Below are 21,219 nucleotides of genomic sequence, written 5' to 3' on the forward strand. Positions count from 1 at the left end.
TGTTGCTTCTGCTTGTGCGAACTGAACGGGACACACATACAGCAGTGCTTTGTATGTCTGGCTGTACAGACATCCGCTGTCTCCCTCTTGTCTTTAGAGCATCGGTAGTTGTGCCGGAAGAAAAGATGTCAGATGTCTACAGCATCCTGCAGAGCATCCCCCGAAGACAGAGTGAAGAAATGCAGAGACAGGTAAGGGGCCAGGCAGCCCTGTGGGGGAGGGGCATGGGTGCTCGGATGCAGAGCAGGGTCCATGCTGCTGAGAGCGGGCCCGGGGTTGGTGTCCTCCACTGAGTCGATCAACCAGACCTAAAAGAGGAAAGCAGTGTTAGGGAGTTGCATCAGAGAAGGCTTGGAATAATAACTGTCAGAGATTCAGAAACGCTCCTGAAGTAAGCGTGCTGTGACATTAGGGTCACACCTCAGCTATGTGTTCAGGACGCAGAGCAGCCTGTCTCTGGAAGGCCATTTACACAGCAGGTGGAGGCTCTGGTGACTCAGACGGACGTGGAAGCCAGTGTGTTTCAGGGTGATGCTTCTCAGGAGCTTTGACTTGAGTGTTGTGGAATCAGCTAGCCTGGGTCCCCACAGAGTACCGAGCAGAGATCCCTGTGCTATGCAGTAGGTCCTTATTAGTCGTCTATTTTGTGTATAGTAGTGTGTATATATCAGTCCCAATCTCCCAATTTATTCCTCTCCCCCTTCCACCCTGGTAACCCTGAGTTTGTTTCCTACATCTGTGACTTGACTTCTGTTTTGTAAACAGGTTCATTTGTACCATTATTTTAGATTCCACATATAAGCGGTATCATATGATATTTATCTTTCTCTGTCTGACTTCACTTATCTCTAGGTCTGTCATGTTGCTGCCAACGACACTGTTTCATTTGTCTGGCTAATATTCCATCATATATGTGTATGACGTCTTCTTTACCCATCCCTCTGTCCGGGGGCATTTAGGTTGCTTCCTTGTCTCGGCTGTTGCCAACAGTGCTGCCATGAACATTGATTGAGGGGGTGCCTGTGTCCTTTCAGATCATGATTTTCTCTGGTTCCTTTTCTTCTTGTAATGGATTTTTACAAGTTTTTATTCTCATCAAAATTATCTGTGTAGGTGATAAGCTGGAGAAGAGGTTTGGAGGGCCCTCACCATGGAGGCTGTAGCCGCCTCCACGCATCCCTGTGCAGGAATGAGCCTCAGGTCTCTGGGTGAGGGCAGGGCCATCACAGGCTGTGTGGATGTGGGGAGAGACTCTGGGCTTCTGACTGCTGCTTAAACACATTGTCCATCTGTCCTCCTGCCCCGAGCTCCGACTCTTCCCCTGAGTGTCCGCAGCGGAACGCAGGGGTTTCTCGGCTCCTCTCGGGTGTGCTGTCTTGGGCCTGTCGCCTCAGCCACTGCCTGCTTTCCTGCTTGCACACTTTGGTAGTGTTATCTCCTCACCTGTTCTCTTTATCTTTGATCACGCCTTCATTTTAGGGTTTTAGGAGGGAGTTAGTGGATGTGTTCAGTCCACCTCTTTATTTTGGTACCCAGCTCCTTAGACCAAACAGATGGTACATCACACGGTGATTAAGTCTGTAGGTTCTGACCCCAGACTGCCTGTGTCGAATGCCAGCCTGGCCGGTTGCTGACTCTGTGCCCTTGGCCAAGGCTCTGCCTTCCGTGGACCCCCGTGACCTCATCTGTCAAGCACTTTGCATTCTGATTTGAAAACAAATCACAGGTTAAGTTTGGCCTCCCCGTAGTCTTTCCTGGCATACCCACGTTCAAGTTTCTGGGCTTCCCCGTTTGTTGGTTCACTGCTGACCTCATCTGAGTTGTAGTGAGTTAGAAAACCAGCCTAGAGATCTTGACAGTCTTGCTTTGAACTTGTGGTTCTTACAACTCAAAGGAAAAAAAAAACGCTCCTTGAAGGGACCTGGTGTTTATGCTCTTTGTGTTTCATTTTATGGCCTCTTGATTTGTTAACATAAGTAAATAGAGAATCATCTGCTAAATCAGATATCATCTTTTATGGATTTATAAAAGGCCAAGAAAACACCATGGAGGTAAAAAGGAGCAAAGTCTGCCCAGTTACCTTCTCCAGCCCACTCCCTTCCTGTTGGGAAGAGAATCACTTAGTTTTTAGAGCAGAGCACCCAGAGCCAGCTCACAGAATGCCCTTTTCCCCAAGAACTGGTTTAGGAACCACAGGTCTGAGATGAGTCTTTTCAAGTGACAGGTTCTGAATCATAGAACTGTTGAAGTGGAGTGACTAAAGGTTACTTAAAACAGTGTACTTTTAGGTTATTTGGGTTCCAAGAGACACATTTGGAGTCTTTAAAAGACTCTGGTTTAAGCCCTGTGTCTATCTGTGTTAATTGTGTGACTGTGACACGTCTGTGACCAAAGCTTCTCGGACTTCCTCATTTATGGAATCAAGGGTTGGCTAGATCAGCTCCCATGTTCCATTCAGCTGTTAAAAAACACTGTGAAACTCCTGTCCTTGACAGCGTTAATAATTGAGTGGTCATCTCTTTCCCATGACCACCTCCTGTCATGAGGGCCTGTTACTGTCTCTGGTGGTAAATAACCTGTGTTATGTCCCCTGGCAGAATAAAGGTGATCTCAGTACTTTCCTGGGCTTCCCTGGTGGCTTAGATGGCAAAGAATCCACCTGCAATGCGGGAGACCTGGGTTCGATCCGTGAGTTGAGAAGATCTCCTAGAGAAGGGACTGGCAACCCACTCCAGTATTCTTGCCTGGAGAATTCCATGGACAGACGAGCCTGGTGGGCTACAGTCCATGGAGTCGCAGAGAGTCAGATACGACTGAGTGACTCACACTTTCACTTTCAGTACTTTCCTGCCTCCCGTCCTAAATCTCCCTTCTGCTTGCTGATGCTCTTCTCTGTGCTACTTTCAGACCTTCTGAGATGCTCCACTGCCATGGCCCATTTAGTCCTGCTCCCCTTTCTCTGAATAGTCTGCATCCCCAAAACGACCTTTTTTCTTCTCCCAACCTCATATTTCTAGACTGAACTGATCTCAGCCAGAGATGAGATTATCTGGTTGAAGCAGTTCCCAGAGAGTTTGAATGGATGACTAGGTTCCACTCCCAGATGCCAGTGGTACACCTGACTCCCAGATTGTGACACCTTGAAATGTTTGCAGATGTTGCCAGACGCCTCCCAAGGGGGCACACATGCTGTGCTTGGAGCAGCTTTCCTGTTGATGATGTAGTCGTCTCTCTAAGATTAGAGGCAGCGCTTTTGTTCTTCCGGAATGTGCTTGTCCTTTGTCTTCCATATCCCCTCCATTGATTCAATCAGACCTTGGCAGGAGTAACTGAAAAAACAGCACACGCTTGGTTCCTCAAAGTTATTACACCTCAGTGAATTCTCTTTAGGGAGGTCCAGTTTGAGTGTTTGTAAGACAGGGATAAACTTTTAGGGGAAAACCTGTTACATCAGTAGTTGATACCTTAGAACCCCAGGTTGCTTATGTTAGAATGAGCTGAGACTGAGGAACAGGATCAGATTTTCTTGTGAGCAACTCAGGACCGGCCCGAGGGGCTGCGCGCACAGTGGTAGCCAGCAGAGGGCTCCATCCACTTTGAAGTGACTCATTTTCCTTCTCAGTAGCCGTTTCCAAGGAGTCCTGAGTGCCATGAGCTACTCTGACACCGTTCCTCAGAGCCGCTCTCTAGAGAGACCCGCTCCTTCCTGTGCTTTTTAGCACAGGATTCTGCTCTCCTGTGATGGAACAGAGCCAGAGTTTCTGAATTTGACCCCCGAGATACGGGTGGGATCTTGGTGAGGACGGTAATGCAGCTTTGAGTTCAGAGGCTGTAATCGGAACGATGGATACAGGGTGACAGTCCTTAACATGACTCGGGAGTTAGGACGCACCAAGAGAGAAGGACATTCTGCCTGACAAGGAAGCGTAGTTAACGTTTCCTCCTCACCTGAGATGCGATAGTGAAGCAGCCATTAAAGTCATATGCAGGGCTAGAACCTGAAGCCAGAGCTGGACTTAAGCTAGGACTTTTGAAGTACAGCCTGCACCTGTGCTGTCTGCCCCTGAAGACCAGCAACCGGCTGTGTTGGCGTATGTGGCACTGGAAGAGCTGGGGGAGCTTATAGGGCTTTCTGTGGTTTAGTTAGAAATCAGTTCCTTCCATTAATTAGAGATTAATAGTTGCTTTTGTTGTTGTTCAGTCAGTAAGTCGTGTCCGACTCTTTGCGACCCCATAAACTGTAGCACGCCAGGCTTCCCTGTCCTTCACTGTCTCCCAGAGTCTGCTCAAACTCATGTCCAATGAGTCAGTGATGCCATCCAGCCATCTCATCCTCTGTCGCCCCCTTCTCCCCCTGCCCTCAATCTTTCTCAGCATTAGGGTCTTTTCCAATGAGTCTGTTCTTTGCATCAGGTGGCCAAAGTATTGGAGCTTCAGCTTCATTATCAGTCCTTCCAATGAATATTCAGGGTTGATTTCCTTCAGGATGGACTGGTTTGATCTCCTTGCAGTCCAAGGGACTCTTAAGAGTCTTCTCCAGCACCACAGTTCAAAAACATCAATTCTTTGGTGCTCAGCCTTCTTTGTGGTCCACCTCTCACATCTGTACATGACTACTGGAAAAGCCATAGCTTTGACTATGTGAAACTTTGTCGGCAAAGTGATGTCTCTGCTTTTTAATAAGCTGTCTAGGTTTGTCATAGCTTTCTGTCCATGGAGCAAGCGTCTTTTAATTTCATGGCTGCAGTCACTCACTGTCCACGGTGAATCAGTAGAGGTTAATAGTTATAGAGATATAAAACCAACTTGTCAGCCTTTTATTGTCTTATGAGCTGTATTAGCTCGTTAACTTAGTGGAGCCCTAATTATGTTTTTTTTTTTCCTCCAAGGGGAAATGATGGGAGATAATAAGAAATTTGTGACCCCTACCCACACGTGCTTATAGCTATCCTGGGGATACGTGGGTACAAGCCCAAAGAAAGCTGAGAAGATGGTACAGATTTTCCAAAACATGTTAGTGGTCTGAAATGGGAGGAAGTCTGGGTTAAAGCTGTTAGGGACAGATTTATTGGGGAGGTAGTATTTGATGGCAGCCTTAAAGATGGAGGGTTCCATCCACTATCTTTCTCATGTTGGAAGCCAGGCAGAAGTGTGCAACTAAGTATTTTTCCATAGTCTAGTGGAGCATGCACATCCCCAGTCTCCTTTTGAATCACAGTGAAAAGAGAGCAGCCCAGGATATTGGAAGGCTGACTAGACACTGGACTGTATAGTTGGCAGTGTTTGTGTGGATAGGGAGGAAGGTGTAAATGGATCCTCAGTTTATCTGTTGAGTGGAGTTTCCAAACATTCTTTTATTGGTCAGTGGCTCCGCCAGCAGTGACCTCTAACCTCAGCCACACTAGGAGGTGGAAGTCAGGAGCCTGCCTTGCCTTTGAACTCTTCTTTGTACTCTATTGACTGGGAGCCTTTGAGGTGGCAGAAACATTCAGCATCTTCTTTGCTCTCTCTCCCTGAATGCTTGGCCAAGTTAAAATATCAGTTTCTTTTCCATTACACCGACCCATCTCACCCTGCCTAATATTTTCCTATTATACTAAGCATACTGAATATCTGTTCTCCGGAGGAGTATGTGAAGATATAATGGGCTGATTAGGAAAAAGACAGAACACGTCTGTTGAAGAATATGTGGTCCCCTCACCTGGCAGGACTATTGTCATGCCTGGCTGTGGTCGAGGAGAGAACAGAAGAGACCACAGAACAGTAAGTGTATGTGTGTCCACCAGAGTTCATGCACTTTATTCACGGGAGAGACCCCACAGGAGGCTGCTCTTTTATCTTACATGTGATTTCAGCACATTGAACTGTCTGCTTTCCATAGACACGGTAGTTTCGAAGTTACATCTTTGAAGGACAGAAAGACTGTAAAGTGAGGGGCTGTGACATGGGGCATCTGCCAGTCAGGCATGAATAGAGAAGGCATTTAGAGAAGATGGAAAAACTGTTTTAAAAATAGAACTTGGATGGAATGCTCTATAAATAATAAATGCTGGAGAGGGTGTGGAGAGAAGGGAACCCTCCTGCACTGTTGGTGGGAATGTAAATTGGTATAGGCATTATGAGAACAGTATGGGGGTTCCTTAAAAAACTAAAAATAGAGCTGCAGTATGACCTGGAAATCCCACTCCTGGGCATATATCTGGAGAGAAACATGATCCAAAAGGATCCATGCGCCCCAGTGTTCACTGCAGCACTGTTTACAATAGCCAAGACATGGAAGCAACCTAAATGTCTGTCGAAAGAGGAGTGGATAAAGATGTACATATACACAATGGAATATTATGCAACCATTACAAAGAATGAAATAATGCCATTTGCAGCAACATGGATTGACCTAGAGATTGTCATACTGAGTGACATGAGTCAGAGAAGGAGAAAGATCGTGTGACGTCCCTTATATGTGGAATCTAAAGAAAATTGGTAACAATGAACTTACAAAACAGAAAAGGACCCACAGACTTGGAGAATAAACTTATGGCTGCCAAGATGAGGGATGCGAGAAAGAATGGTTGGAGAGTTTGGGATGGCCGTGTACACACTGCTGTGATTAAAATGGTTAGCCAAGGATAGCCGATGAGCACCTACTGGACAGCACAGGGACCTCTGCTCAGTGTTGCGTGGTGGCCCGGATGGGAGGGGAGTTTAAGGGAGAACCGATACATATGTATGTATGGCTGGGTCCCTTCGCTGTTCACCTGAAACCGTCATAACATTGTTTGTTAACTGGCTATACCCCAGTACAAAACAAAAAGTTAAAAAAAAATAGAACTTGAGACTTCTTGGCACTCCAGTGGTTAACACTTCACTTTCCAATGCAGGGTGTATGGGTTCGATCCCTGATTGAGGAGCTAAGGTCACACATGCCTCATGGCCAAAAATCCAGAACATAAACAACAGAAGCACTATTGTAACAAATTCAATAAAGACTTTAAAAAATGGTCCACATCAAAAAAAAAAAAAAACCAACTTAAAAAATGAAAACAGAACTCTCAGCACTGTGGATACATGGCAGACAACAGGATGTGCTCCTCGATATCCTGGGTGTCACTGTAAGATGGTAGAATTCCTGGGTTCAAAGGAATATGTACGTGTTTGTTTTGCGTATTTTGGACTTCTGGCATCCAAATGAGTCTTACCATCACTTTGATCGTTGAATATAGTTTCTTTTTTGTCGCCTTGAAGCTGTTTTTGACAGAGCATCTTAAAACTGTGGAAATACAAAAACGGCTGTCCTTGAGGGTGCCGTGCAATCTTTAAGTGAAGGTTTACGTTTCGCATATATAAATGTGCTTTTAAAATATTGGCTTTCGCTTAAAGTATTTTCGAAAGTTTTCTATCTAAAATAATTTGCTTTTATTCTTTAAAAGTGTTTTGTGATCCGCTTAAAGGTGTCAGCCCTGGGATGTCTAGGACCCCCAGCCGCCCGGACGGATGCGCTCCCCCGAGGGTCCCCTGTGCTTGACTGTGGTGTCCCTCGTCGGCTACATAGCAGTCTGTGTCCATCTCTCCCTCCCTCCCTGCCCTCAACACACACAATTTACAAAGCAAACTCTTTAAACAGAGTAGTGAGAATAGGCGGCAAGAGGAGTGATCTGAATTTTTTTAATGTGAGGAAATGGAAGAAGAGACGTAAAGCGATCCTCCGGAGACACACAACACGTGAGGGACAGACGGGGAACATGCTCTGTTTTGCTGCCCACAACTTTATTCAAACCCTAGAGCTCTGTGGCCTGGACTGAGGTTGAGTGTCAGGATGAGCTTCCCAGCAATTCAGGTTATAACTGCTTATTGGATCGTCTTTCCTAAAGAGTGGTTGCCCGAGACATTTGAGACTGGACACGTCTCTGGAAATACGCAGAACGTGGAAAAGACTTCACTTCTCATTTCCAAGATTTGACATTCTAATGTCTGTCACTCTTCCCCACCCCTCCCCCCCATACTGTGAAATTGAAAAAAACTTTAATATGCATAAACTGAATTCTCAGGGCTTTGAAAAAAATGCCAACTATTCCCTTCCTCCCCCTGCTCTCTAGTCCCAACATGCCACTCCGAGCTCTGTTTGCCAATCTCTGCTTTCGTACTTGCCCTTAGAAAAGCTACTGGATCACTTACCCGTCAACGAAACACGTTGACCTGATCCTTGGCGTTCTCCCTGTGAAACAGACAACTGTGGTTCTGATACAAAGCCAGGCTCTTTGGCCAGTGGGAAAGCCTTGGGGAAGAGTGTGATTATGGGATATTTTGAGTTTCATAATTTTGTTTCAATTTTGTTACTCTGTTGGAGTTTTCCTGAATGTATAAATCCATATTGTGAAGGAGATCAGTCAACCTATGTTTAAAGCAGGATAAAATAAGGACTCATTTAATTGGAACTCTTAAGGAAGAGCGTTTTTATGTGTTTAACTTTTTATTTTTTTCAACTTTAGTATTAAGAACCTTATTGGAAAAAGACTTTTGCCAAGTATCTGATGGGAAGCCAAGAAAAGCATTTTAATAGAACGGTCTCAAATTTATAGTACACTAGGGCCTGTAAATAAATTTCCCTGTCTTTAAGGTTGGGGCTGATTTGCAGTTATTTTGTATAGCTTCTGAGATTTAAATCCTCACAGTCCAGATGGGGAGACCATAAAGCTGCTTTCCTTGGCAACCCTGGCATACATTGTCCATGGTGAGCTCTGTCTGTAAATGCTCACTTAGCGTATTGTGATGCCAGTTTTAATTGGTTTAGTGACTTTTCCTAGAGCAGCTCCAAATATTCTCCTCTGACCCCAGATATTCTCAAAATCTTGGAGAATTAGAGTCCTTCACTTCATAATGCAGACTTGTCAAATAAATAGGTGTTAAGTACCTGCTTTTTTGCTAGAATTGTATAGGTATATGAAGGGAGATTTTTACAAAGGGGGAGGGGAGGAATACAGATTCTGTCCTCAGGGTGCTAGGGAGAATACTTGCAGTAACATGCGAATGAAGAGGCCAGAAGTGCTGTCACTGAGTTGTACTGCGGAATGGGTCAGCAGGCTAAAGGAGGCTTCGTGACTGGGTGGCCTCGAATAGGGCAAGAGGATGCTCTGAGAGGTGCTGAGCTCCGCCCAGAGGTTGGCTTCTGTGGGAAAGACTCGGTGGGTCAGATGGAGCAGCCCGAGGGGGAACTTGAAATACCAACAAGAGAACTTTCTAGGGAGCTGGAAGGATGGGAAGGTCAGTGATAAGTGGAGAGTAATGAAAAAATGCGCGATGAAAGGGGAAAGCAGTATCAATTAAGGAGACTGAGGGGGGAAAAAAATCAAAGAGCTGGAAGGAATGTTAGAAATTATTCAGCCCTTTCTTCGTATTTTATAAATGAGGTGGAAGCCCTAGCGTTCAAGTGATCTTGTGGATGAATTGTTAGGGCCAGAGCCTCGCCTCGCCTGGAACCCAAGTCTCCTGACGCCAGCTGATGGATTTTGGGTGGAAGGGGGTCCTTGTGTACTACAGTATTTTTCAATTCAGGGAGTCTTGAGTGGCATTTTATTTTTTAAAAAATGAAAGATAATAGGAAGGCATCAGAGTATTACCTATCAAGGGTAACTCTTTCCTGAAATCTTTTCTTTCATATGTATATGTGCAGTGAGTGTCAGTATTTAGTGTATTTATGTTTCTTGGTGTGGGTCCTAGTCCAGAAAGTTTGAGAGATGTTGATAGTGGCAAGCACATGGGCTTTTGAGTTGGGGAGACCTGAATTTGCATCCCAGGCTGTGTCTTCTGTCTGCCAGCCTTGTGAGCACGGGCAAGTCACTTTGCCAAGTGTCAGTTTTCTTATCTCAGACCTGGGGATAATAGTCCGACTCTTTGTGAGCCCATGGACTAGAACCCACCAGGCTCCTCTGTCCATGGAATTCTCCAGGCAAGAATACTGGAGTGGGTTGCCATTCCCTTCTGGGGATCTTCCCGACCCAGGGATTGAACCCAGCTCTCCTGCACTGCAGGCAGATTCTTTACCATGTGAGCTACAGGGAAGCCCCCAATAATACAATAGAGCAGTTGTGTTGTTTAAATGAAATCCTTGACTTAAAACATCTAAAGCAGCAGCCGGTCTGCCTGCTCTGTGTTGGCTGTCATCTGGGAGTGCTCCACCTGGGTCTAGGTTTGAAAACGGGCAGGAGCCTCCTGGTTTGGAGCTTGGGCTTCAGGAACCACAGTAAGTTACCAAAGCGATGTATTATGCATTTGCTTCTGGGCTTGGAAACTTGAAACAGAACTTATTCCTGTGGGTCTGGTGTGCTTCCTCCATCTTGGAATAGAGGGAGGTTCCCCTCTCTGGTTTTCAGAATAGCTTATGAAAATCAGTGGTTCTTTAGCTGGCCTTAAAAAAAATTCATTGGCACGTTTGGGTCAAGTACTATTACTTTTTCCCCTTTCCAATGAGAATGATTTTCGTACTTTTTCCCCCCTCTTGTAATGTGTCCTCTGCTGGATCAAGATTTTACTCGTTTTTCTTGATCCAGAAGATTAAAAAATAAGCATAAAGAGAAAAGTCAAAATCAGAATTGACATTTGGGTGGTGAACACTTGGAGAACTGGAGTTTTACTAGGTATGTACTAAAAATAAGGCAACTTTTTATGTGAATTTAAGAGGACCGGTGAGATGCCTCTTAGGAATAGCTGTTGTTTGCCTCCTACTGAAAGGGTAATGAGTTGTATCATCTGGTTTCCCTGGTTCTCTGCTGTTCCCCTCGCCCCTGCCGCCCTTTCCCCACCCCATCCAGCCAGCTCCATCCCATATTTGAAATCCCGCTGGCGAGCGAGAGGAGCTCTTCATCCCTAGATGATCTGGGCCAGGGGCTAAAACACTGCCATAAATCTGCAGCTCATTTTAATGCCACGTTAAAACAGTGTGAGCGGCTGGTTTCCGTGGCCCCTGCCCTCTTTCTTTATAGGCTTCTTTGGCTCTTCTTTATAAAGAGGCCCTGTGGAGTCATTTTAAAGTTCTTATCAGTTTGCTGACAGCTATATGGGCCTTTCTGCCGAGTCCAGGAGCTCAGGCAGGCGTGTGAAACTTCTGATATTAAAATTGAAGAAAAATGCCAGGCAGAAGGGATTGGGGAGCACAGCGGTGATTTGGAGGTGAAAGACTAGCGAGGTAATTAACCTCTGCAGGTCCGGAACTCCGCCCTTGGCCGGATAAGTTGCTCCTGGTTGGTGGGGGCAGGGCAGCAAGGGTTAGGCCAGGGAGGGCTTTCCAAGGGCTTTTATTTTTATCCCCTGATGAGAAATGCCGTTCAGCTGGCAGCCTGTGCTTTCAGGCTTCAGCAAGCGAGTTGGGCAGTCCTGAAGGGCTAAGGGAGCCAGGTTTACAATGCAGTTGTTTTTTTTTTTTTCCTAAAGGCTGTCTGACTGGCTAGACCTCGGCTTGCATGTCTCTGGCAGCTCCAGCTTGCTGTCTCTGTGTCCACAGCATCGCTGTTATCGAGTTTAAAGGGACTTTCATCAGTCTGCTCCGCTGCCCCTTTTAGACCAGATTGCTAACTCCCAGTAATCCTCGCAGAGTGCTCCGTGGAAGCGCCAGGCCCTCTATAAATGTCAGCCTGCAGAGCTTGGCCCTTTTTACCCTCTCAGTTACCGAGAGGTGGACTGGAAGCTGCTCCTCCCTCTCCTCCACCACTTTTCCTTTCTATCTTTGCTGGAAAACTCGAGCAGCAGACAGCTGAGGGGAAGGAAAAACCATTACCTGGATCAGGGCCAGTGGCTTGATGGAGCCTCAAAATCTCTGGCATCGCCTGACCAGAGTGTTTTTCCAGGCACTTCAAAAAGTACACCCTCACCCTCCTCCAGCTTTCAGCTTTCCAGCCTTGATTCCAGGTGGGCTGGCTGGGGGCATCACGCCCTCAGAATCTGTATCTGTCTGTTCCTCTTCTCCTAACAAACGCTTTTAGGAAGAGGATAGTAGAGATAAGCAAAATCCGGTGGACATATATTTTTAACTGCCCTGCACCCTTTTGGCGCAAACACGTTATTTTTCCTTTTTCAAATAGTTTTGGACATGAGTACTTTTGCAAGTGTCTTCAATTTAAAGTATTCATTTAACTTGAGGTTGAAGCAAAAGCAAAGAATTTTTGTAGTAAGTTAGTCAAATTATATAGCTGTTGATCTAGGATTGATGATTTTCATTGAGCAAACAATAAAAAATACCGGTTCGTTTTACTACTTGTGTAGCTCCTGTGGGGAGAGTAATTAGGTATGAAAACTGACCAAGCTACAAATCAAAATACCCCAACCTCCAAAGCAACCAAGCTACTTTTTTGAACATTTCTGACAATATCAATAGATATTCTGATATTCTGAACAATATCAGTGGAATAAATTGATATTCTATAATTAGTTAAGTTTACTGAATCAGAAATTTTTGCTTGTGGTATAATTTTAATAAATTTACTAAAAATATTTTACAAATAATTTAATGTACTGAAAGTTCTCAGTAAATATATGATTATGAGCAGTCTTCATTATACAGCCTTTGCAAGGGGTGTGGCTATGTCATATGACCAGTTTCCTCTTTGGGCATTGGTTGCAGAGCTAGCTCTAGAGTTAACCATGGGTTAATCCCTTGTAACAAGTCCCCAATATGGGGCATTGCTTTAGGAAATGGCCTCTCTAATAAAAGTGTTAAACATTAATTTGCAGCCTATATAAGGACTGTCTGACTCTTTGGGGCTGGTTTCCTACAGCATGGAACTATTTGTGAAGCATTTCTGAGAAATAATTGCTCATTACAGGAAGTGTAGTGCAGGCTTTGTGAATTCATTATATATCTACTTAGAAAAATATCTAGGTTTGTTTACAAAAGAATAACTTGTAAATTATCAAGTCTCGATACATTTGGTAAAGAATTCACTATTGTCAGGTCTTCAGTAAGGGTCAAACTGATCCATTAGATTTCTGTCTATATTTATGAATCTTAATATTGATTACTTTATGTTTGAATGTATTTTTCTATCTCCCTCAGCATTGAATAGGTTGAGAGAGTTTGGAGTTGCCTGACTACTTTGTAATAACACCATCTTGTAATTCCATGCTACTGTTCTAGGGAATGTAAGACAACAATCGTGTATTTATTTCATTTAATTTGACTAGAAGACCTTTAGTACTGAATCAGACCAGGATTGGTACAGAAATAGCTTCATATAAGTCATTTCTGGCAATGTAAGACAACAATCGTGTATTTATTTCATTTAATTTGACTAGAAGACCTTTAGTACTGAATCAGACCAGGATTGGTACAGAAATAGCTTCATATAAGTCATTTCTGGCAATGTAGTTCTCTCTTCTTATAGTTTAAAGATTAATTTGTATTTAAATGTGCACTTATTTCCCATTTTGATAAGACTTCAGTAGTAAGTAAGCAGGTCATTTGTTATCTTTCAGAATTCAGTACTTTTTCTTAAAAGGAGCAAGTAGTTTGTCTTCAAGTATTTGAAGCCCATATATGTATACATGTATTGAAGTGTTCTGAATTCTCAGGTTAATTTGGCCAGGTCTTTGTGATCTTATATATGTGTGTGTGTATGTATATGTATATATATATATATAATTTGTATTCTAGAGAGATCTTTGCGTTTTTGTTTGAAGCTACAGACTGAGGGTTGAATTCTCTCAACCCTCTTGCTCCCACTCAGATTCTTGGATGCTTTCTGGAGTGGGGAATGGGGACATGAATTTCTCTTGAGGGTCCTTGCCGTGACGAACCTCAGCTATTCTTACTCGTCGGTAGGAAAGGGCGTGGGGTAAAGATGAGAACCACTCACAGAGCAAGTGTAGCTCTTTCAAGCTTCTGCCTCTGTTCAGAGTCCCAAATGGGGGAACGCACTTTGGGGTTTCCACTCAGGATCAACAGGAGAGCGTGTCTTAATACCCACCACGTGATCAGACCAAGGCGCTTCCCAGCCGCGCGCAGCTTATGGAGGGCTCATGTGGCTCCGGTCAGCTGGAACTGGCATTGGACCCACACTATTCTCAACTTCTCTGTTTCTGGGAATGAGTGGGGACAGTGGAGAGGGCTCCCATGTGACCTGACTGCTGAGTGAGTTAGTATAATATCCACAGCCAGAAAAAAGAACCTGCTAAAGACTAGCTAGCTCCCCAGCCTTCTTTGGAATTGTTACTAACTGGGAAGCAGATGGACGGGGGAACGTGGCCCTGATGTGGCGTGACATGGGATGAAATGAGCCCTCAAGTTCTGTCCTCCGTCCCTTCACACACGCTGCTTGTGTGTGTGTCTTCGTTAAAAGGGGTCGGCCTTTCAAGTATGCCCGTTGCAGTGAGACTTGTTTTATATTTACCTTTTCTGATCAAACAAGCTTGCAGCCTTCTCCCTGTTTTGGTATAGCAAACATGGGAAATCTCACCCCAGGCGGATTCCTTTACAACGGACTGACCCAAGCACGCTCTTATTTATTTATTTTTGATGACAGATCCTGATTAAAGGTTTCCAGTCCAAACCTTTTAGCTGGTCCATGAACCCAACCAGGAGAGAGGGCTGGTCAGCTGCTGATCACCAAAGAAGCTCCCCGACCTGACCGAGGGAATTCAGTGTAATTCAGAGGTGTGAATAACGGGGGAACCGGGCACAGCAGAAATGAATCTCTCGTCTCTTTGCTGAGAAGGTTTGACCAAACACAGTTTTATTGGTCAGTGGCTCCTGCTTTAGTAACCTCTCACCCCCATGGCTCTTGGAGGTGTAAGCCACTGGCCGGACTTGCCTTTGAACTCCTCACGGCTCCTGCCACCTCAAAGACTCCCAGTCAGAGCTTGTGTTTTGCTTGGGATCTCTCCTCACAGCAGGGCATCAGCAGTTGGGAAAACTGATCCACCCTTAGAGCCTTGACATATTTGAAGGTGATACCCCTGAGACTGGAAACCTATGGCTTTCTATTTCAGGAGCTGCCTGTCACATGTCAAGCAGCACGACTCAGGCTGCCCACTTTGCTCCTCTGTCCCTCCTGGCTTCCCATAGGACGGGAGATTGTTAACATTTGAGCACACCCTACAAGCATTCACCGAGTCTTCCCCTAATCTTCAAGCTCTTTTACCCATTTTTCTTCTGACTTGTCCCACGTAGAGTCCATTTGGAAATAGTTTTTCTTTTAAATAAGGCTGAAACTTGCACATCTAGCCATCTTTGATATCTGGGAGCTTGATCCGTGGTGAAGATGATGCAGTGAAAGTGGCCCAGGGCTTACATTTACACGTACAGTCCCAGTGCTCCCAGGTCAGATGAGCCCTACTCTTAAGATGGCCCAGCTTCCTTTTAGGATGGGACACTCTTTCCTGTCTTCTTGAGTCATTCTACTTTATGGAAAAACTAGATCTTGCAAGAAGAGATAGAAATAGCATGGATTGCTCTCCCACATCTGCTTGGCTTCCAGCCTACGGAACAAGAGTGTTGGGAGCTTGAGTGCTGGGAGGCAAATCCAGGGACCTGTGGTTATTGGATGACTTCAGTATAGCTTCTTTGGCAAGAAATCAAACCTCTTATTCTAAGAATATTGAGTAGAAAAATGCCTTCTACTTATGATGCTGTTAGCTTAGCAGAGGAGTAAATGATCTTCATTGAGTTCCTCTGCTTTGCTAGAATTCAGGGAGAACATTACTGAGAATCCTTAGCAGAAAGAACACCCTGGCAGGGTCTTTTTCTGCTTCAGAGTAAAGGTTGAGTTTTTAGCAGGTACCCAGGTGTCAGAAGAGACAGGCCTGGTTTTTCTGCCATCTTGTTCTGTGGTCGTGAGTATGGTCATGCGCTTGCGCTTTCCAGTTGACAAAGGGAAGGGGAAAACTAGCATTTATGTTAACTCCCATGTCTGATAACTGACCTCATGAAAATCTGATGAGGTAGTTGTAGTTCTTCTCCTTTTTGCAAAGGGGGAAGGTGAACCTTGGAGGCTAATGGATGGCCTATAGTTACAAAACTTTAGTGGCAGGCTTGGGACTGGGACGAATTTGTAGCATATGATTAAAAAGTTCACTATTCTCACCTTTTCTCTGGGGGCATTTGGTTTTACACTGAGATAAGTATGTCTTTGGGATGAGTATAAACCATCCTCAATACATTAATTGCTGTATTGAGGATGGTTTATAGGTTGCTTCTCCTTGCCACTATTTTCTGTTTTCTACCTAATGGCAAATTTGCTTCTCCCATTTCTAAATCCTATTGCATGACTTGGAGGAAGGAATTTGAAATCCTCTTTCTTCACTTGCCTCTCTCTGTCTCATGTTCCAGTTCTTTCTCTGTATCCTTCCCCTGATGATAACTCAGATTTTTCAACTCTTTATGGGAATCAACCATGTTATACGATGCCATGTAAGCTTATAAGGAACCTGTACATATTTGATTAGCCTTTGGGAAAAAAAACAAAAAAACCCTGTCGTCTAAGTAAACATTGTGAACTTAACTGAGCATACTGTCTTGCTGTCAGGAAGTACTGCCCTGGGCCTCATCCTCCTGACCTCTTCCTTACATTTTTGTCATTCTTCTGCTAAAAAAATATTTACTACTTTATCTTGCTTTGCTGGGTCTCAGTTGCGGCGCGCGGGATCTTCCGTCTTTGTTGCAGCACCGGGGCTCCTTTAGTTGAGGCACCTGAACCCTTAGTCTGCCACGTGGGATCCAGTTCCATTTGAACGTGGGCCCCCTTCACTGGGAGCCGGGAGTCTTAGCCACTGGACCACCAGGGAAGTCCCTTGTGATTGTTAAGGAATATATACTGGAACCGTTTTCTCTGGTAACTATAGGTGGAACTAACTGCATGTTCATTCTTTAATCACTCCCCATAAATATAAATACGGAGGATGGAGATGAGCAGAAGGAAATCTTTGGTTCTAAATGGATAACATGTGCTTACATATAGGCTTTTTGGGAATTTTCTACGCAGCTCTGTTTCCAAATAGGATTTGAATGCTGGTCCATATACTTGCTTGCTTTTCCTAACCTTTGAATGACTCAGGGGTTTATATATAAGAGCAAGGTCTAGAACTCCTAGAAATCAGCACAAATAAGCACAAGGGGGTGTATTCAGCTCTTCCTATGAGGCTTGGGCTGCTGCTGGTGTTGAGAAGCCTTTAGCAGTTGTTGGGAGCAGGCTAGGGGGAGCTTGGCCTGGAAGACTGTATAAAGACCTCTTCCTCTCAGCACCAGGAAAAGGGGATTACATTGAGGGAAGTTAAGGGATGGTTAACAAAAATGGTATGAGGGGAGAAAGAGAAAACTAGATTTAAAGGAGTGAGTACTCTGCAGCCAGCCAAGGGGAAAGGCTGTGAGCAAGTTCTCAGAGTCCTCACCAAAGGGTGAGAAGGGGAAGAAAGGGCACATTTTGCACGGCAGAGTTTCATAACCATTGTCGTTGTTTATTTGCTAAGTCATGTAAGTCTTGCAACTCCATGGACTATAGCCCACCAGGCTCCTCTGTCTATGGGATTTCCCAGGCAAGAATACGGGCAGGAATGGATTGCCATTTGCTTCTCCAGGGGATCTTCCTGGCCCAGGAATTGAACCCATGTCTCCTGCTTTGACAGGTGGATTCTTTACCCCTGAGCTACCCAGGGAAGTGTTCATAACGATAGTCGCCAGTATTAAGTTGATTTTATTTTTCTCTTCACTACCTATGTGCCAACTAGGTAGAGACTATTTTAAACAAGACAAAACAACAACAAACCTACTGTGGATTCTGAATTCTGATACATTTTTAGAAGGCTGGGAATGTGGGAGAATGTAAAAATAAAAATAAAATAGAAATTAAATCCTAGGAGAGATTAAAGTCCTAGCAAGAATCATCAGGTTCTATATGAGATCTGAGGGGAAGAGCAAAAATTTGTTCATTAGGTGTGATACATTAGATCTTGCACTGGGTAGTTGCTGCATTTCACATTTAATATAGTTCTCAGCTGTTCCCCTGCAATGACATAGCTGAAAATAGAGACCTTGCTGGTTAAGCCAAGTCTAGTCAGTCCTGCTTTGTTGCTGCTGTTGGGGAAAATGAAACATTGAGAATGGCAATCTGTCCCCTTAGTGTGTTCCAGTTTCTCTACACTTGGGCATTACTCTAGAGAACTGCAGGATACCAGTTTAAAGAAGCCGCGAGAACCCACGGAAACCCACTGCCCCAAATCTGTAGTACTTATGGGCCAAGTTTTCAAATCTTTGCCCTTGAGTGGAGCCCAGCAGATTTTGCTTTTTACTGTGGGCCATCAAAGAGTTTTCAATCTAACTGGGAAGATAAGTATTTTCACCCCATGAGATAACAGTGGGGCAGAGAATAGATGCTGACTCTTGTGTAGAAATTGTCAGATGAATTGGGAAAGGGCCTCAGTATGCTTTTAAGCAGATAAAACTTGAAGTCCAGGTAGGATTTTTTGTTTTTTAACTGCTAAATTTAAAAAAGGTATTTATTTATTTAGTTGCCCCAGGTCTTAGTTGCAGCTCATGGAATCTTTAGTTGTGACTCAGATTGCAATGCAAACTCCGTTCACGTTACTAAAAGTTGCAGTACGTGAGCCGTTAGTTGCAGCATGTGGGATCTAGTTCACCAACCAGGGATCGAACCCAGGCACCCTGCATTGGGAGCTCGGAGTCTTAGCCGCTGGACCACCAGGGAAGTCCCTTAATCACTAAATTTTATCTTTCAGAGCAGTTTTAGGTTCACAGCAAAATCAAGCAGGAGGTAGGGAGAGTTCCCATCCACCCTCTGTCCCCACAGATACACAGCCTCCCCCACTAACAGTGCGTCACAGCGGTTCATCGCTAGAGTGGACCCTAGGCTGACACAGCCTTCTTTCTCAAAGTCTGTAGTCCTTGTTAGGCTTTGCTCTTGGGGTTGTATATTCTGTAGGCTTTTAGCAAATGTATAATGTTTCCTCCATGTCACTATTTCTAATTTAATTCCATTGTGGTCTGAGAGCAGACATCATATGACTTCTTTCATGGTTGTTCAAGTATGCTTTATGGCCCAGAATGTGGTCTGTCTTGGTGAATGTTACATGTGAGCTTGAGAAGAATGTGTCCAATCTGCCGTTGTTGGATGAAATAGTCTACAGATGTCAATTATTTGGTGCTATGAATATGTTCAACTATGTCCCTTACTGATTTTCTGCCTTCTGGATCTGTGTACTTCTGACAGAGGGCAGCTCTGGTAGAGGATTCATCTGTTTCTCCTTGAATTTCTGTCAGTTCTTGCCTCATGTATTTTGATGCTTTTTGTTGGTTGGATACACATTGAGGAGTGTTATGTTTTCTTGGAGTATTGACCTCTCTATCATTATGTATGCCACTTTTTATGTGTTGTAATTTTCCTTGTTCTAAAGTCTTATTTGTCTGAAATTAATATAGCTACCCACACCGTCTTCAGATTAGTGTTAGCATGCTATATCTTTCTCCATTTCTTTTAATTTATGTGTATCTTTTTATTTAAAGTTGGTTTCTCATAGACAGCATACAGTTGGGTCTTGTTTTTGGTCCACCCTGACAAGCTTCTAATTGTAGTATTCAGGCCATTAGCATTTAAAGTGATTATTGATATAGTTGAATTGACATTGACCATATTTGTTACTGTTTTCTATTTGTTGGCTTTGTTCTTTTTTCCTATTAATATTTTTGTCTTCTACACATTTTGTGTCTTTTGTGGTTTTAATTGAATAGTTTATATGATTTTGTTCTCTTTACTTTCTTAGCATATCAATTACACTCCTTTTTAAATACTTTTTTAGCAGTTGCCCTCGAGTTTGCGCTTTACATTTATATCGAATCCAAACCCACTTTCACATATTCCTGCTTCAGTGATAGTACAGGCACCTCCTTATGTGAACACAGTGATCCTGGCTGTTTCTCTCATCCCTTGTATCAGTGCTGTCACTCATTTCACATATACATACATATATACATAAATAATCTGTTGCTTTTATAGATTATTATCGGTTACATCAATTAAGAATAAGAAAAGTGAAAGTTTTAATTTTACCTTCACTTAGCCCCTCTCTGATGCTCTTCCTTTCTTTATGTACATCTGTTTCTGACTACATCATTTTCCTTCTCTCTGAAGAACTTCTTTTAACGTTTCCTGTAAGCAGAACTACTGGCAACAAATTTTCTCGATTTTTGCTTGAGAAATTATTTATTTCCCCTTTACTTCTGAAGGGTTTTCCAGGGTATAAAATTCTGTGTTGGTGGGTTTTTTTCTCTTAACCCTTTATAAGTGTCATTCCACTCTCTTCTTGCTTGCGTGGTTTCTGAGAAGTCGGATGTAATTGTTACCTTTACTCCTGTCTAGGTAAGGTGTTTTTTTTCACTCTGGCTTCTTTCAGAAATGTTTAAAATATTTGATTTTCTAAAGTTTCAGTATGATATGCACAGGTGTAGCATTTTTGGTATTTATCCTACCTAGTGTTCTCTGAGCTTCCTGGATCTGTGGTTTGGTGTTTGACATTAATTTGAGGAAATTCTCAGTCATTATTGTTCCTCTTCCATTTTATTTTTACTTTTGGTGTTTGTGTTATGTGTATGTTACCCCTTTTATAATAGTTCCATGGTCCTTGGATATTTTCTTCTTCTTTTTTTTCCCCTGTCTTTTTTCTCTTTGCAGTTTTGGAAGTTTCTGTTGTAATATTGTGAAGCTCAGATTTTAACTTTTTAGTTATGAAAACTCACATATCTGGGGACTGCACCCAAACTGTGTCACATAGTATCCACTGTCACATAGTATGTGTTGTCACATAGTATCCATTGTCACATAGTATCCGTTGCTACAAAAAAGGCTGGGTAACTTAGTATTTTAAGTTGATTTTGTCAGTATCATGAACAATGTAATGGATACTGGGGGAGGCAGCTTAATGTCTGTCTGGAAGACTAAGAATCATCTGGATGGGAGAAGTTAGTGTAATGAGATGAGCTTTTTCTATTTTTGGTTGTGCTAGGTCTTCCTTGCATTGCGAGGGTTTTCTCTAGTGGCGGTGAGTGGGGACTACTCTTGTGGTGCAGCAGCTTCTCACTGGTGGCTTCTCTTGCTGCAGAACACAGGCTCTAGGCACATGGGGTTCAGTAATCGCAGCACATGGACTCAGTAGTTGTGGCTCACTGACCGTAGAACATGCAGCTTCAGTAGTTGTGGTGCAAAGGTTTAGCTGCCCTGAGGCATGAGA

At 43.8% G+C, this 21,219-nt stretch overlaps 1 protein-coding gene across 7 annotated transcripts in view; it reads left to right on the forward strand.

Annotated features, from left to right (window-relative positions):
* EXT2 (exostosin glycosyltransferase 2) overlaps positions 1–21,219 on the forward strand; it is a 146,552-nt gene that overhangs the window by 26,844 nt on the left and 98,489 nt on the right. For all 7 annotated transcript variants that reach the window (XR_014069652.1, XM_081544998.1, XM_081544995.1 and 4 more), the window contains exon 7: positions 98–191. Coding sequence is in view for 6 of the 7 variants with exons in the window: in XM_081544998.1 (XP_081401124.1) it covers positions 98–191 (94 nt within the window). In the remaining variant the exon portion in view is untranslated. The remainder of the gene's footprint in view (positions 1–97; positions 192–21,219) is intronic.

The sequence above is a fragment of the Giraffa tippelskirchi genome, chromosome 11 (assembly GCF_054371585.1).
Source record: "Giraffa tippelskirchi isolate mGirTip1 chromosome 11, T2T-mGirTip1v1.2.pri, whole genome shotgun sequence".
NCBI lineage: Eukaryota > Metazoa > Chordata > Mammalia > Artiodactyla > Giraffidae > Giraffa > Giraffa tippelskirchi.